Source organism: Hippoglossus stenolepis, chromosome 11 (genome assembly GCF_022539355.2).
Source record: "Hippoglossus stenolepis isolate QCI-W04-F060 chromosome 11, HSTE1.2, whole genome shotgun sequence".
Taxonomy (NCBI): domain Eukaryota; kingdom Metazoa; phylum Chordata; class Actinopteri; order Pleuronectiformes; family Pleuronectidae; genus Hippoglossus; species Hippoglossus stenolepis.
In genome coordinates, this window is record NC_061493.1 from 20,696,738 (window position 1) to 20,709,984 (window position 13,247).

General features: G+C 43.2%; 1 protein-coding gene across 1 annotated transcript in view; it reads right to left on the bottom strand.

The window, feature by feature from the left end:
* Window positions 1-13,247, bottom strand: part of st6galnac3 (ST6 (alpha-N-acetyl-neuraminyl-2,3-beta-galactosyl-1,3)-N-acetylgalactosaminide alpha-2,6-sialyltransferase 3) — a 59,198-nt gene that overhangs the window by 27,598 nt on the left and 18,353 nt on the right. Inside the window, exon 3 of the mRNA XM_035171349.2 lies at window positions 7,178-7,587. Coding sequence (XP_035027240.1) covers window positions 7,178-7,587 — 410 coding nt within the window. The remainder of the gene's footprint in view (window positions 1-7,177; window positions 7,588-13,247) is intronic.

Below are 13,247 nucleotides of genomic sequence, written 5' to 3' on the forward strand. Positions count from 1 at the left end.
TGAATTCACAGGGACTGTTCGGCGTTGGAATTGCTTTTTAATCACGTACTTTATGACAAATCTGTTCTATTCTATTCTACTCTGTAGGTTTGGATATTTATTCAGAGCAGGATGGATATATCACATATTGTTTTTTAGTTTTTTAAATGTACACACAGTCTGAATGGAGGCTGTAAGAGGATGAAATGACTTTTCATTTTAGACATCCATCCTCTGAGGATCATTACATCAAATGCAAAATGGCCTTACAGGAAAAGTGCTCTTCACCTTTAGCTCCTCTTCCTCCGACAATCACTTAATTTCGCTCTGAGACAAAAACGAGGTCACGAGAACACAGGAAACGACCGGTGGCTGGTCCCCTCGTCCTCTGGGAGCGGACACTGGTGACTTCCTTCTTCTCCTGAACTGACCGGTTCTGACCTGTTCAACAGCTCCCTCCCCCCCCCCTAAACGCCCGTGTTTCCCGTGGATTCATTTAATACGATAATTTCACGGCAATTACAAGCTTTCAGCGCCACAATGTGATGTCGTTACACGCTCGCTTTCAGTGACAAACTCCGGATGGAGAGCCACGCGCTCGGCGCTGATTGTAAACGCTGTGTACAGTGAATCACGGCTCCATGTGGAGAGGAACACAACGGATCCTCCTGCTCTCTTTCTCTTTAAACCACTTGCAGTGATAAGCATGAAATTAAAGCTTTGTGGTGAGATGCTGCAAACACCGGTTGCAATCTTCCACACGAGCCAAAACAGCGACGCTCCCGCTATCGGCACTTTCTTCTTCTGTTGACGTCCAATACACAAAGCAATTACAGATACAGTCACGTACGGCGCACGCTGTAAACAAGCCCGCGCTCAGGTGGGGAGTCATTTGGCATCGAAGCCGGTGAGTGCTCTCGGTCATATTGTGACTCAGATTGCATCGACAGAGCTCAGTGATCAGAGATTTCTATCTGTCGGAGCCTGGTCCTCACTTCCCCTCGGCCCTCGTCTCAGACCATGTTCCCCACCTCAGCTCCAGGGACCAGTCCAGTCGTTGTGTTATGAAGTTCAACACATCCAGGTTTTGTTTTAGTTATCTGGCTTAACTGAGCTTTACATGCTGGATAACCAGTTCTATAGAGCTGGTCATTACGAGGCTCAGTTAATCTTGGCTACGAGTGTGTTTATATGAACGAGGTGTGGTCTTTAATTACAAGTCACATTGTCCTGAACCATGAATTTAATATGTAATGAAAAATATATTCCGATACCTGCAGGTTAATCTGACCATTTGTAATCAAAGGTAAAACTGTGTGGAAAATATCTTTTAGTAGATTTTTAATAAAAGCCCGGAGGTTTATCACAATCCATTCATCACCACAATCCACTCATGTTCTTCTGAGCCACAGTGAAAGAATAAAAGCATTGTCAGGAATTCTGTTGGGATTAAAACATCTTCATTCAATTAAAATGAAGATATAATATTTATTATCTTGTTATTTAGTGGAATTCATTCTTCCTCCATTTATTAGATGATCTTAAAACATTTTTAAAAGCTCTTCAAACTATGCTGTTTATTGTTTGTCACTTTATTTTGTCCCTGTCAGGATCCTGTAGGAACGATGACTCTGGTTTTCCTGTGATCTTATTGGTCAGTAGCTTTGATCTGGTCCTGTGACGACCTGGTCACCACGTCGCCTCCCACACCACAAACAGAATCCCTGAAGGGGGTGTGAATATGAAATCTGATAAAACACAAGTCTTGTGAAATCTGCCGCTCTTTCACACAACAACTAGAAGCCCGATTCACACTTTTTTGTGTTATAATCCATTTGAGCTTTAAATCCACGGGGACGTCTTCTCCGATCCGTTCGGCGCGAAGCTGCTTCGGGCGTTTCAAACTGACAACATCGCAAAAAAAAAATGTCCCAGATCTGCAGCACACGACTTTGCTCCAGAGCCCTTCACACTGACAAATATTGAACAGGATTTCAGACTGTGATTACAACACAGAGGCTGTTGAACTAAACGCTGTTTCATTTTCAAAACTATTTTAGGATGAGTAAGCGCGGAGAGCCAGGGGCACGTACACTCACATGAAGTGGACGGCTGGAGATTATGAAGCATGATTACACAGCTGTGACATTCACGCTAATAAAAAGAGATTAAAATAAAACTCACCACATATTCCGGGGGCCCAAGAGAGCGGAGCATCTGCTATTTGGTTCATCTACGATTAGACTGACTCGCCCTTAATGATAAATTGCAGATGAAATATCAATTTTTGGTCCCTGCGCCTGCCTGTTATTTAACCAGAGGGATCATCGAGCCGTTTAAGGATAACATCTGTGCTTCTGTTCAGTCACTTGTCTCGCTTTTACCATTTGTTTTTTTTTACCATTGATTCTTGTCCAGGATGAAAAACAATGTATTTCCTCAGATTATTGCTCAAAACAAAGAACAAAGCACTGAGTCACAGTTCCTCTGTTTCTTACTTAAATCTATTGTGCGAGTTGTTTATCTGACGACAAAAAGAAACCAAAGAAAATAACGTCACCTTAGATTCTTGATGTCAAATCGCTGATGTCTGAGCAGTAGTTTCACTTATAGGCTGCTTGGCCACTTCATCACCATATTGCATCAGACATCAGACACAAATACCAGCTGAGGGGAATAGTTGTTAATAACTTAACTTAATAAATAACTTAATAAAGATCCCCCCCAAATAAAAATTTAAAATTCGGCTCATATCTGATTTCATTTTCCTAAAGATCTCTGCATAATTACTTTAGAAATTCACAAAAATGTCACAAAGCTCTACGTCACTACGTCAAAGAATGTGAAAATATTTGTGGATCTGCACTAAAGTGTAACGGGTTCTTCCCTGATCCAAACCCCATCTTTCCACTGAGTTTCATGGTAATTTGTTCAGTATGTCTCTGTGTAATCCTGTTAACATACAAACACACAAATGCAGATGAAAACATAACCTCATTGGTGGAGGTAACGAGTAAATCTGCATTATCAGCATTATGATCGGTTGAAACTTAAACTGAAGAAAGATTATACGCTACTTGACGAGTCATACCTTTAAAGTGATGTTTTAATGTGTATGTACCATTACTGTTGAACCTCCTGTGCAAACATGAGCATGATATGATGAACATTTCTGAAAGTGCACTTGCAAAATACATTATATATAATGTTAATCTACTGGAATGCTGTGAGCTCTGCATTAGAATTGAGGGAAATGCAAATGAGTGGTGAGCCGACAGTAAGTGACACTTGTGGTTCCGCCTGTGGACGAGCATGAGCACATGTGGTGCCGTTTGATGAACTGGCCCATATACTGTATCTCAGGCGTTATCATGTGGACGAGGACACATATGTCCAGCACAAGCTCTGGGATAAATGTGACCAACATTCACTCTGACTGCAGAAGTGACTCGAAATGTGAACTGGATGTTAATACTGCGTTTGTGCATCAAAAGATATTCAGGGCATTCCAACCTGAAGCTGAAACTTGCACCTTGGACTGGACACGTCAGGGATGAAAGCTCTTTGTTTGATTAAATACCGGAATGTGCCAATAAAGAATAAGAAGAACATGGGCTGCAGAGTCCATTTTAACATATTTTAACAAGCTCTTACATGTTTTCATGAGAAAAGAAAGGAGAAACATTTGATGGTGGACGATGGATGGATGGAAAACACAACGCTTCTTTCGATAACTGTTGCTATTGCACAGGCACAACAAAATCAAGATGGAATAAAAACCACCAACACAGATTGTGAAATTAACCTTATTATTTGTGGTGGGAAACAACGTCCACCTCCACACAAACACAAACTCTCTCTCTACACATGTTTTGAAGGAGCAGCTGGAAGCACAGACCCAGGTCACGCAGGCCCAGGTGGCGGCGCTGTAAAGTGACAGTGTGATTTAAGTCCCGTGTCGTCGTACGCTCTGTTATCTGCCGCCGCTAACAGGGCCGCGCAGATTCCGTCCGACAGCCAACAACTGCAGCTCAGGAGGCAGAGCTGATAACGGAGAGAGGTTCGGCCCGGCGCCTCTTCCAGCAGCAGTGTGCAATTACACAGGTTTAAGCGGCTGTCGGACACATCTACATCTCGGGGCCCCAGTCGGACGTTTCATTGTCTTGGCTTTGGTATCGATCCAACTGGTTTGTGTTCACGTCTCTGAGATTATTTTCTCCTTTTGGGCAGATCACTGAAGGGATGAGGGGGCTGATGGGGAGAGAGAGTCCAGGACACCACAGGGACGTTACACCTCGGACCCGGTTTAACATCTGTCTTCGGCTCTAAGTTCAGGTCCTTGGATCTGATAACACTTTCTGAGGTGGTCTGGGTCGCATGTGGCCACGTTCTTTTCGCCGTGTGAACGCGAATCTGTCGTGGGCCTCATGTGAAGGATCATCGACTCAGCTGGCGTCCTCTGTCCTCTGAATCAGACTTGTAGCAGAGAATGAACGTCCTTCAATGCTCATATTTTTGATTTGTTCGTGGCCACTATCGCGATATCAACACATAATGATTTGTATTTTTATCAAAAGGGTAAAAATCGTCCTTCATAGTAGATCTGCACACAGCACATAATTAATTCAGCCCCTCCCGACTGTGCTCGCTCTCTCTCTCTCTCTCTCTCTCTCTCTCTCTCTCTCTCTCTCTCTCTCTCTCTCTCTCTCTCAGGATGAATCTTATCAGCAGGTGTGAGTTGACCACTTGTGATGTCACCTCTGAGGACAGATGTTGACACCAGGTCGAGGCCTTGGAGAACATCAGGCATCAAGATAAACCTTTTCTCTTTATTTGAAAACACAGTTTTGTTTCCCTTCCTGCAAACAAGGACCTTTTTTCTACACTCTCCTGTTTTAATAAAAATGATTCTCAGTCTACTGTGTTTTTCGATAACTGGATATTAAAAAGCATTTCATCCCTGTATCTCCTAAAGAAGAACCCCTCCTTGATATTTCGAGGACCTGCTTGGTTTGACATTACACAAACACATTTTCATCGTATCCTTTTTTTTGCAGATGACATGAAAGAAACCAATGCACTTCACTGTTTGTTTTCTTCTTTAAGAAATGATCCTATCACTTTCCCAAGAGTCGACAATTACACTGACTTCACAGCAACACTTCACAAAGAGAAAACATGTTTTTTCCCCCAAAGACTTGTCGCACTTGTTTGTGTGATTTCCGAGCTGTTTTTCATTACCACCATCCGTTTTAATTTTCTCCCCGCTCCCTGATTTCCTTTAAGGGGATGTGTTGTGCAGCCGCAGTAATCGACTGTGTCCCAATTCCGTAATACAAAGCAATTTTAAAGCCGATGTTGATATTGTTTATGCACTGAAATAGTGAAGAAGGAGATTGTGTGCAAAAATGTAAAATGCTTTATTTTAAATAATCATTATAATAATAGCATAACCGCTCCTCTAGCTCAAGATGGCATTTCTTTCCTTCTTCACCACCATTGTATGGAATAACCATAACTCCTTACGAGTGACCAATACGAACACGTCACTCTCTTCTCTTGGTTTGAATATGTAATATAATGTAAGTCAACAGAATATATATATAACATATATTTAGTTGCTTTTAGACATTTTAATGTGAAATTGCCACAAATTATATATCTTTTAAAGTTTCTGCCCAGAAATGACTGACAGACACTTTTACATTTGTTTTTTTAAATTACTGGCTGATGATGATTAGCCCACACACCTCACATCCAGCACTGACAGTAAACCTGCACACACACACACACACAGACACACACACACACACACACACACACACACATAAATGACAGGTTATTATATAATAACAGTGTTTTAAAAGACTGAGAACTTCTAGACATTAATAAATGTGTTTTGCGTGGCTTAATGGCTTAGGGGAGGAATAAACGGTTTATTTTTAGATGTTTGACTGTCACATTGCTGTGGACTAATACTTTGCATAGCTGGTGTGAAAAGCTCCACATAATAACACTAACTGTGCCTTTCCTCCCCCTTATTACAGTAATATATACTGTGTTACTGCTGCAACAATGTTTTCGGACAAACACACACAATTGCAGACAGGCGGAGACGTACAGTCAATCCTCTCAGAGCTCATCACATATTCATTAGGTTCATTGTTGCAGCCGGAGTTTAGACTCTGTTACCAATCAGAAATGATTGAAGTGCTGCATCTCACCCAGGAGCGTTATGTCCTGTAATGAGATTCTTCTCCCCCGAGCGTCCCTCCCTAATCCCACGTCTCTATCTGTGCTTCGTGGACCTTCGGAAGTGCTGAGCCGAGTCGAACACAGACGCTCGACATGAAATTCAGTGTTAACCCTGCCATCCTGAATGCCAGCGAGACAATGGAGCTGAAATTGAATGGATGCTGTGCCTATTACCGAACATGTTAATCCTCTTAAGAAGTTAAAAGAGGTCTTGATGACATGCGGGAGGAGACAGGCGTGTGGAGCTCAGCGGAAACGAGCGACGGCTGCTCCGAGGAATGAGGTTCATCCCAAACAATAGCGGGCCCAGATTGGCTCTTCTAGTCATTAACCTGTGATTCTCTTTGGGGGAAGTGATGGAAAAGGGAATAGCCAGGTGGGTCTGTCTATACATCACTGACTGTAGAGTGTCCCGTCTCCAACAAACAGACACGATGCATGTCACAAAACCAATATGCAGACCAATCCCCAGGTTATCCTCTACTCATCTGCAGCTTTCCACAATGTCTGCAGATTCAGAGCGTGCCAAAGATGCTGTTGTTGGAGAAGTTGTGAAACCAGCTGCTACTGGAGGGTTTAGAGACGCTGCCAGAATCATGCTACCTCATTACCCAGATTTTCCCCAGACCAGCATTTGGCTGATGTCGATAACCCCGGCGACGCGTGATTCTGAGGCTCCACATTAAAGCTTCTTCTTAGCCGATTGTCTCCAGCGACATGTAGATTCTCTTCAGAGGGAAAGTTAAGTAACTCGCTTCGATAAGGCTTCATGAAAGGGAGAGTGAGAGACGAGGGAAGCCCCGAGCATTGGGCAGAGCATCAGCAGCGATAAGGTCGATATTATAGCAGCGAGCAGCTCAGCGTGTCAAAGGTCTCAGTGGTGAATTTGTCGAGTTCTGCTGGACTAAAAGCAGAAGCAACAAATACACAGTGCTTCGCTCACCTGTCTTTCCCCGTCTCCTTCTTGAAGACCATGTCGCAGTAGTTCATCCTGTCCTCCGTGGTGACGTAGATGCGTGCGTGGGGGTAGTTCTCCGCAGCCTGCCGCAGCATGTTGTACACGATGCCCTTCCCGTCCTTCCTCATGTTTCGCAGCGGCCCCCACACCACGTAGATGGTGTCGTTGCCCTGCCCGAAGAAGTACTGCGGCTTCTGCAGCAGCAGGGGGACGCTGGTGTGGGAGACGACCCTCAGCGTGGTGCGTCGGCCCACGTCGTGTTCGAACCCCCGAGTCGGAGCGTTGTTCATCCGCCAGATGCAGGGCGAGCGATCGATCTGTGGGCCGGCGGCCTGGCCCAGCATCTGGCCGGAGCTGGACACGATGCTGCAGAGCTCACAGTGCAGCTTCAGGGGCTGGAGGGGAAAACCATGAATAAACCAGTGTTCAGTGTTAGAGCTGTGGCAGAAAGGTGATGGTTTCATTCTGTACGCCTGAGTGGTAGTGTTGTACTGGATTGTATTATACACTAAGTAGGTTGTATACTACCCTTTAATACAATAAAGAAAATATTTAGAACCTTATATTTTGAATAACCAGTAGACGTCACAAGCCGATCACATTTAGGAGTTATTCAAAACAGACAAGACCCAAATGTCTATTTCAATTACATTGTGTGTGTTATGTTGTGGATATTATGTTTAATAAATCATACTAATCATCGAGAAGCTAAAAATGCAAGAAGTCTTCAAATTAAGGTGTTATTGCCGATTTTCTATTCATTAAAATTCACAGTATAAAACATCAATAACTAGCATATGTCACATGTAGGTGTTATTCTAACAAGACCAGAGATATATGCAGCAATCATATAATATAGCAAGTTTCACACATCATACAAAACTACAAGTCTTGAAATAATATATAATGTCTAATAAAGGAACTTTATCTGGTGAGGTAATTGTTGACTCCTGCAGAAGTTAAATTCCAATTAATACCGAGACAGTTGAAAGTAACTGGAGAGTTTTAATGTCTTTTAATTTAACTTAATCAAACTTGAATTCATATTTTTCCAATACGAATGGTAACCTCTGAGAGTGGTTCTGTGAAATACAGCCTCTCGTGTTTCTTTATGGTGTCGTACTTTGTGATCTGCTTTATATGCGAGGCAGCGATATTAAAGTGAGGTTTTGGCAAGTTGAGGTTGTGTGATCGCAACATAAAATAAAATGCATTTGGTAATTAGATATAAAAATATTCACCGGGGTTTTACGGCCCGACATAATTTTCTTTTATTCCCTAAGATTGATGTCGCTGTGCCCAGAGCTAACATTGATTAGGTTAATTGAACACGAGACCTCAGAGTTACAACACGGCGACAGCGCAGGGCAGAGAAGCGAGGAAGTTGCGTCATTTATCTTACTGTATTTTTCTTTTTTTGTGTGTGTGTATCTTTTATTACACTCCAGTGGAGCGTGGCCATTTGTAATGTTTCTTCGATACCAGCTCTTCGCTCCAGTTTGCGAAGGGAGGAAGAAGAAGAGAAGAAAGACTCCTCGGAATGCGAAATGAGAGATTTACCTAATTTGAGATAATACGCTTAGTTTGCTTTGATGAGATTAAATTGACTTAAGAGAACGGAGAGTTAGGAAAGGAGAACTCCTTGTGTCATGACTGCGTCCCGTTTGATCATTTGCTGAATGGAGACTATCTGTGATATCGCCCGTTTGAATACAAATTCGTGTTTGTGTTGCCTTCTGGCTGAACGTTGGTGCTGAGAACGTGAAACTCTCCCTCACATGTTCCGCGTTGAATCAACAACATGAGAGTTATTATGTGCAAACACGATCCCGCAAGACGAGCCGGTGAATTATATTACTACCACTTTATCAGCACTCGTGTTGTTGTTGTGCTCACGGAACACAACAGAGGGTCGACTGCTAAAGAGGAAATGACACCAAATCTGTGGATTTTCTTTCTTGTCAGACATCAATTACTCTGACATGAGCTACCTGCTATTTCTTTTTTTCCCCTCGTGAATGGATTCACTCACGGGATCAAGAAATGATCCCCGGACCTGAGCTGGTCGCTCTGCATTTACTGGCTGGTTGAGACACACATCACAGCAGCCTTGAGCTGCCAGCGGCTCGTCCATCATCACCCGCTCGCCCTCAGACCCTCTCATAACTCCCTCACGCCTCTCAGCACACGCAGATTGTTCTGGGCCCTGTTGGAAACGCTGGTTCGTCAGAGGAAACCGAGCGCCGGCGAGCTGCTGAGCAGTGGTGGAGCTGGGATCTGCCTGAATCAGGGGCCATGAAGGGGGCCACAATTTACACAGAGGGGTCGATTATACGTCCAGAATCCTCATGCACCATTCCTGATTCAGTCAGATGCACGTTTGCTGTTACCTCTACATCTCTGTGTATGTCGCTCGTATATCTCACGAACTGTTCATCTAATCCACCTCACACGTGGCATGTGTATTCTTAGTGGTCGTGGGGAGTGCAGAGCTGATTTTCGGTGCGATTTGGACTCTCCATATATTCAAGGTTAATAAAAAACTGAATAAACAGCCTTATCGGTCAGTCTGCGGACCCGGTTAAATCTTCTTCTACGTCCTTGAACTACAGCAGCGGTTGGTGGGGTCGCACTCGCATCATCTTATTAATCTGATTACTGTCCCCCATATCGGACTGACACAGACAGTCGTGGACACTCATAGAATCACTTCCTGTTTGGCCATTTGTCTTCAAAGTGAAAGCGCTGCGCTCTTTTTGAAAATTGCTCATCGTGTACTTCAAGAAAGATAGAAAATAGATTTCAGCTGGGACCAGTGCGCCCCCCCCCCCCGGATCCGCCCCTGCTCCTGAGCAAGGCATTTACCACACATATAAATAAACACAAGACAGACACACAAGCTGCGTGAAGCTCCTGTTATTAAACAGATTCATTCAAAGATAAAAACAGGCGTCTGGATAGTTTAGAGTCTCAGCAATAAAAGCGACAGTGAACATTATTGGTTTCCCTTGAACACTAATCACGTTTACATGCGTAAAGGAAGTGTACAGAAGCCTATCTAATAATAAAAAATCCTACTGAAGCATTTTTATTTAGTGTGTATCGTAGAGCTGGAATCTAGCTGCCGAACAAATTCATGAATATTACATCCTGTAAATCAATAACAATGTTATGGCCTCGCTCTCCACTCATCTGTGATTCACATTTCGGCTTCATATTCACGGCGGTGCTGTTTCAGTGTGCCGCAACGTAATCGCACACAGAGAGAGCGTTTTTATAATCCCAATAAATTTGGTCCTCTCTGATAAGTACAAAATCCCCCGGCCTCAGATTTTAATGCACGAGTGTGTTAAAAAATAAAGTAGGTTATTAAATAAAAAACTGCTGGCTTAATTCCGGGGACATGGTCTTCATTAAATTATAGCACTGGGATGTGAACTTAACCTTGACGTTCATTAAAATGCTCTAAACACGATTAATTAATAAGCAATAATTATTACATTAAAGTCCCAGTTTAAGATGCCTCCCTGGGACTTGGAAATCCGTCTGCTTAAGAATTCATTGATTAGCTGAAGCTGTCTGCGCGGTGAGAGGTGATTTATTCTAAAAGCTCCTCCCGGGCTACATGCACACATCCTACTACAAACAAGAAAAATAAAGTTTATACCTGGAAAGTCATTTCAGAAAATGGAATAGGTTTTTATCCACATAAGCAACGTGGCTCTCTGGTTGGCTGGGTATTCTATTAAATATCACAGAGATTAAACAGTACAAGCCTAAATAACAGAAACCATTTCTGAGAAACTTCTGTTGTTGACTTTGACTTTGTATTTTAAACCATGTCCCACTTGCTAACATGGAGGAGGCAGGGTTTACGACCTATACTGCAGCCAGCCACCAGGGGGCAATCCAGATGTCGTCCGTCTTTATATACAGTCTACGATTAAACCGCAATTTAATTAAGTTTAATATATAATAATTCACAGTTAATCTAATCTGCATGAATCAGAATTAAAATTGCATCCATAGTTGCATCCAGCGACTAAAACAAAACCCTACATTTCATTTACAGGTTGGTTTTGTCTCGTGATTTATTCCCCTCCATTAAAAGTGTTTTTGAACGCTGCGTCGCGGGTCAGGGAGCTACAGGGATTTTCTGGTTCCACAGTTTAACGCTTTTGATCAGGCACTACAGAGGCTTCCATGCAACTGATTTACATATCATTATAGCCTTTACTGGCTGAGAGACTCCTCCAGTATTAATGACGCAACCTGATATTGAAAATCATCGTTTGAAACTGGATAGCTGCTAATTGGAGATTAAGGAGGGATTTAACAATTGATAATAATAATAGATGAACAGCTGGTGCAATCAAATCCAGACCCAGAAGATTTCCCATTTAAATAATCCAAAAATAGAAGCACTGTCCCCTCGTGTTATATATTGTGTACATCTCAAAGAGCCTGTATATTTTCAGTTATAGAAAGACCAGAGGTTTGAATGTAAAGCGCCACAAGACAAATGTTTCCTGTTTCTCCTGAAAAGCAGAGCAGGAGCCATTCATCACATCTGGAGACAGACTCAATCAAAGGAGGGAAATAAGGCCGAGCATTTCCACGCTGCAGGGTTATGCATTATAAAAGCCTGCCCGAGGTTAATAACACCTCAAATGACGCCTCACTACGGATCGGGGAACGAATGCCTTACTGGCCAGCAGAGATATTAATGCTTCTTTAGCTGTTGCTGTGTATTTAACAGAGGCTGACAGCTCCCACAGCAGGATCCCACTCCCAGTGTAATCACTTACGACACCCGGGCACACCAGTATCGTCTCCACCAGACCTCCGAGAGTCTGGCCTCTCTTTGTCAAGACGTCTCAGGAGTGCGGAGAACTCGTTTGACTCTCACGTTCAGACCAATCACTGCTCTTTCTGATTTGCGATAGAAAGCTCACCGGTTGGTTAATCTGAGCTGAAAAGACGCCTAACTCTGCAGAAGCCGCCGGTCTTGTGCGGTGATTTGCATAAATTCGCCACGAGGAGAGGGCAGTGATTTACGCAGTCTCATCTGAAGGCAGAAGGGGGTGCACACGTACAGGCGGGTGGAGGACGTGATTGCCTCTGGGCCCGTGTTGTGTGGATGAAACTCTCCAAAGGCAGAGGGGATGACGCTCCCCATTAATCTGCCAATTTCAGCCGGCTGAATATAAGGTGCACTCTTCTCATGAAAGATCGTTCCGTCCGTCGCAACTTCACCTGCAGATGTATCGATACCGAATGTCGTGATTCCCTGTCTGCGAAATATGTGATTTCCCTGTGTGGCGACAAGTATAAGCGAAGTTTTCCGTTTTTCAGCTGCCTCCCTAAACAACAAACACACAGCTTGGTTCTTACATTTCATAAGGTGGGAATTAAAATGCTCTGATATATTCAATTTCCATAAACCGTGTGGGGAATATACAGCACAGAGCTGTTGAAGGAAGGAGGAAGAATCGGATCACGGACTTGTGTGTTTGAAATTATAAAGAAATGCCGTGCACAAGAGACATCAGACGGACGTTTTCAGATCCAAAATCTGATGAAATAGATAAAAACAATCCTCAAGGACATGCTGTGCTTTTGTAAAAGTGCATTTGAGAGCAGCGTCATTATCGAGGGGATGTTGTATGTTAGAAGGTCTCACTTGTTTTAACCACAGCATAGTTCAGCCACTCTTGAGACAGTTATTACAAATAATTTAGGGCCAATTTCCAAGATTTCTTTCTTACCAGAGATTTTAGAAAATCACGGCACAGACTCAGCTCTCTTAAAGAGTGATGAGTGATCTCCTCTGGGCTGCGGACGTCGATTCATGCTCTACCTTGATTGTTCTAGATCTCACATGGGTTGACATTTCTAGATCCACTGATTCTATTCTGACATTTCAAACCAATGGCCACTCTTCATCCACACTTGCAGATTTTTTTATGTGGAGTTCTGCAAGGCTCCGTTCTCGGCCCACTTCTTCTCTAATTTCCCTCAGTTTAATGAGAAGAAGACAGAAATCTTACTCATA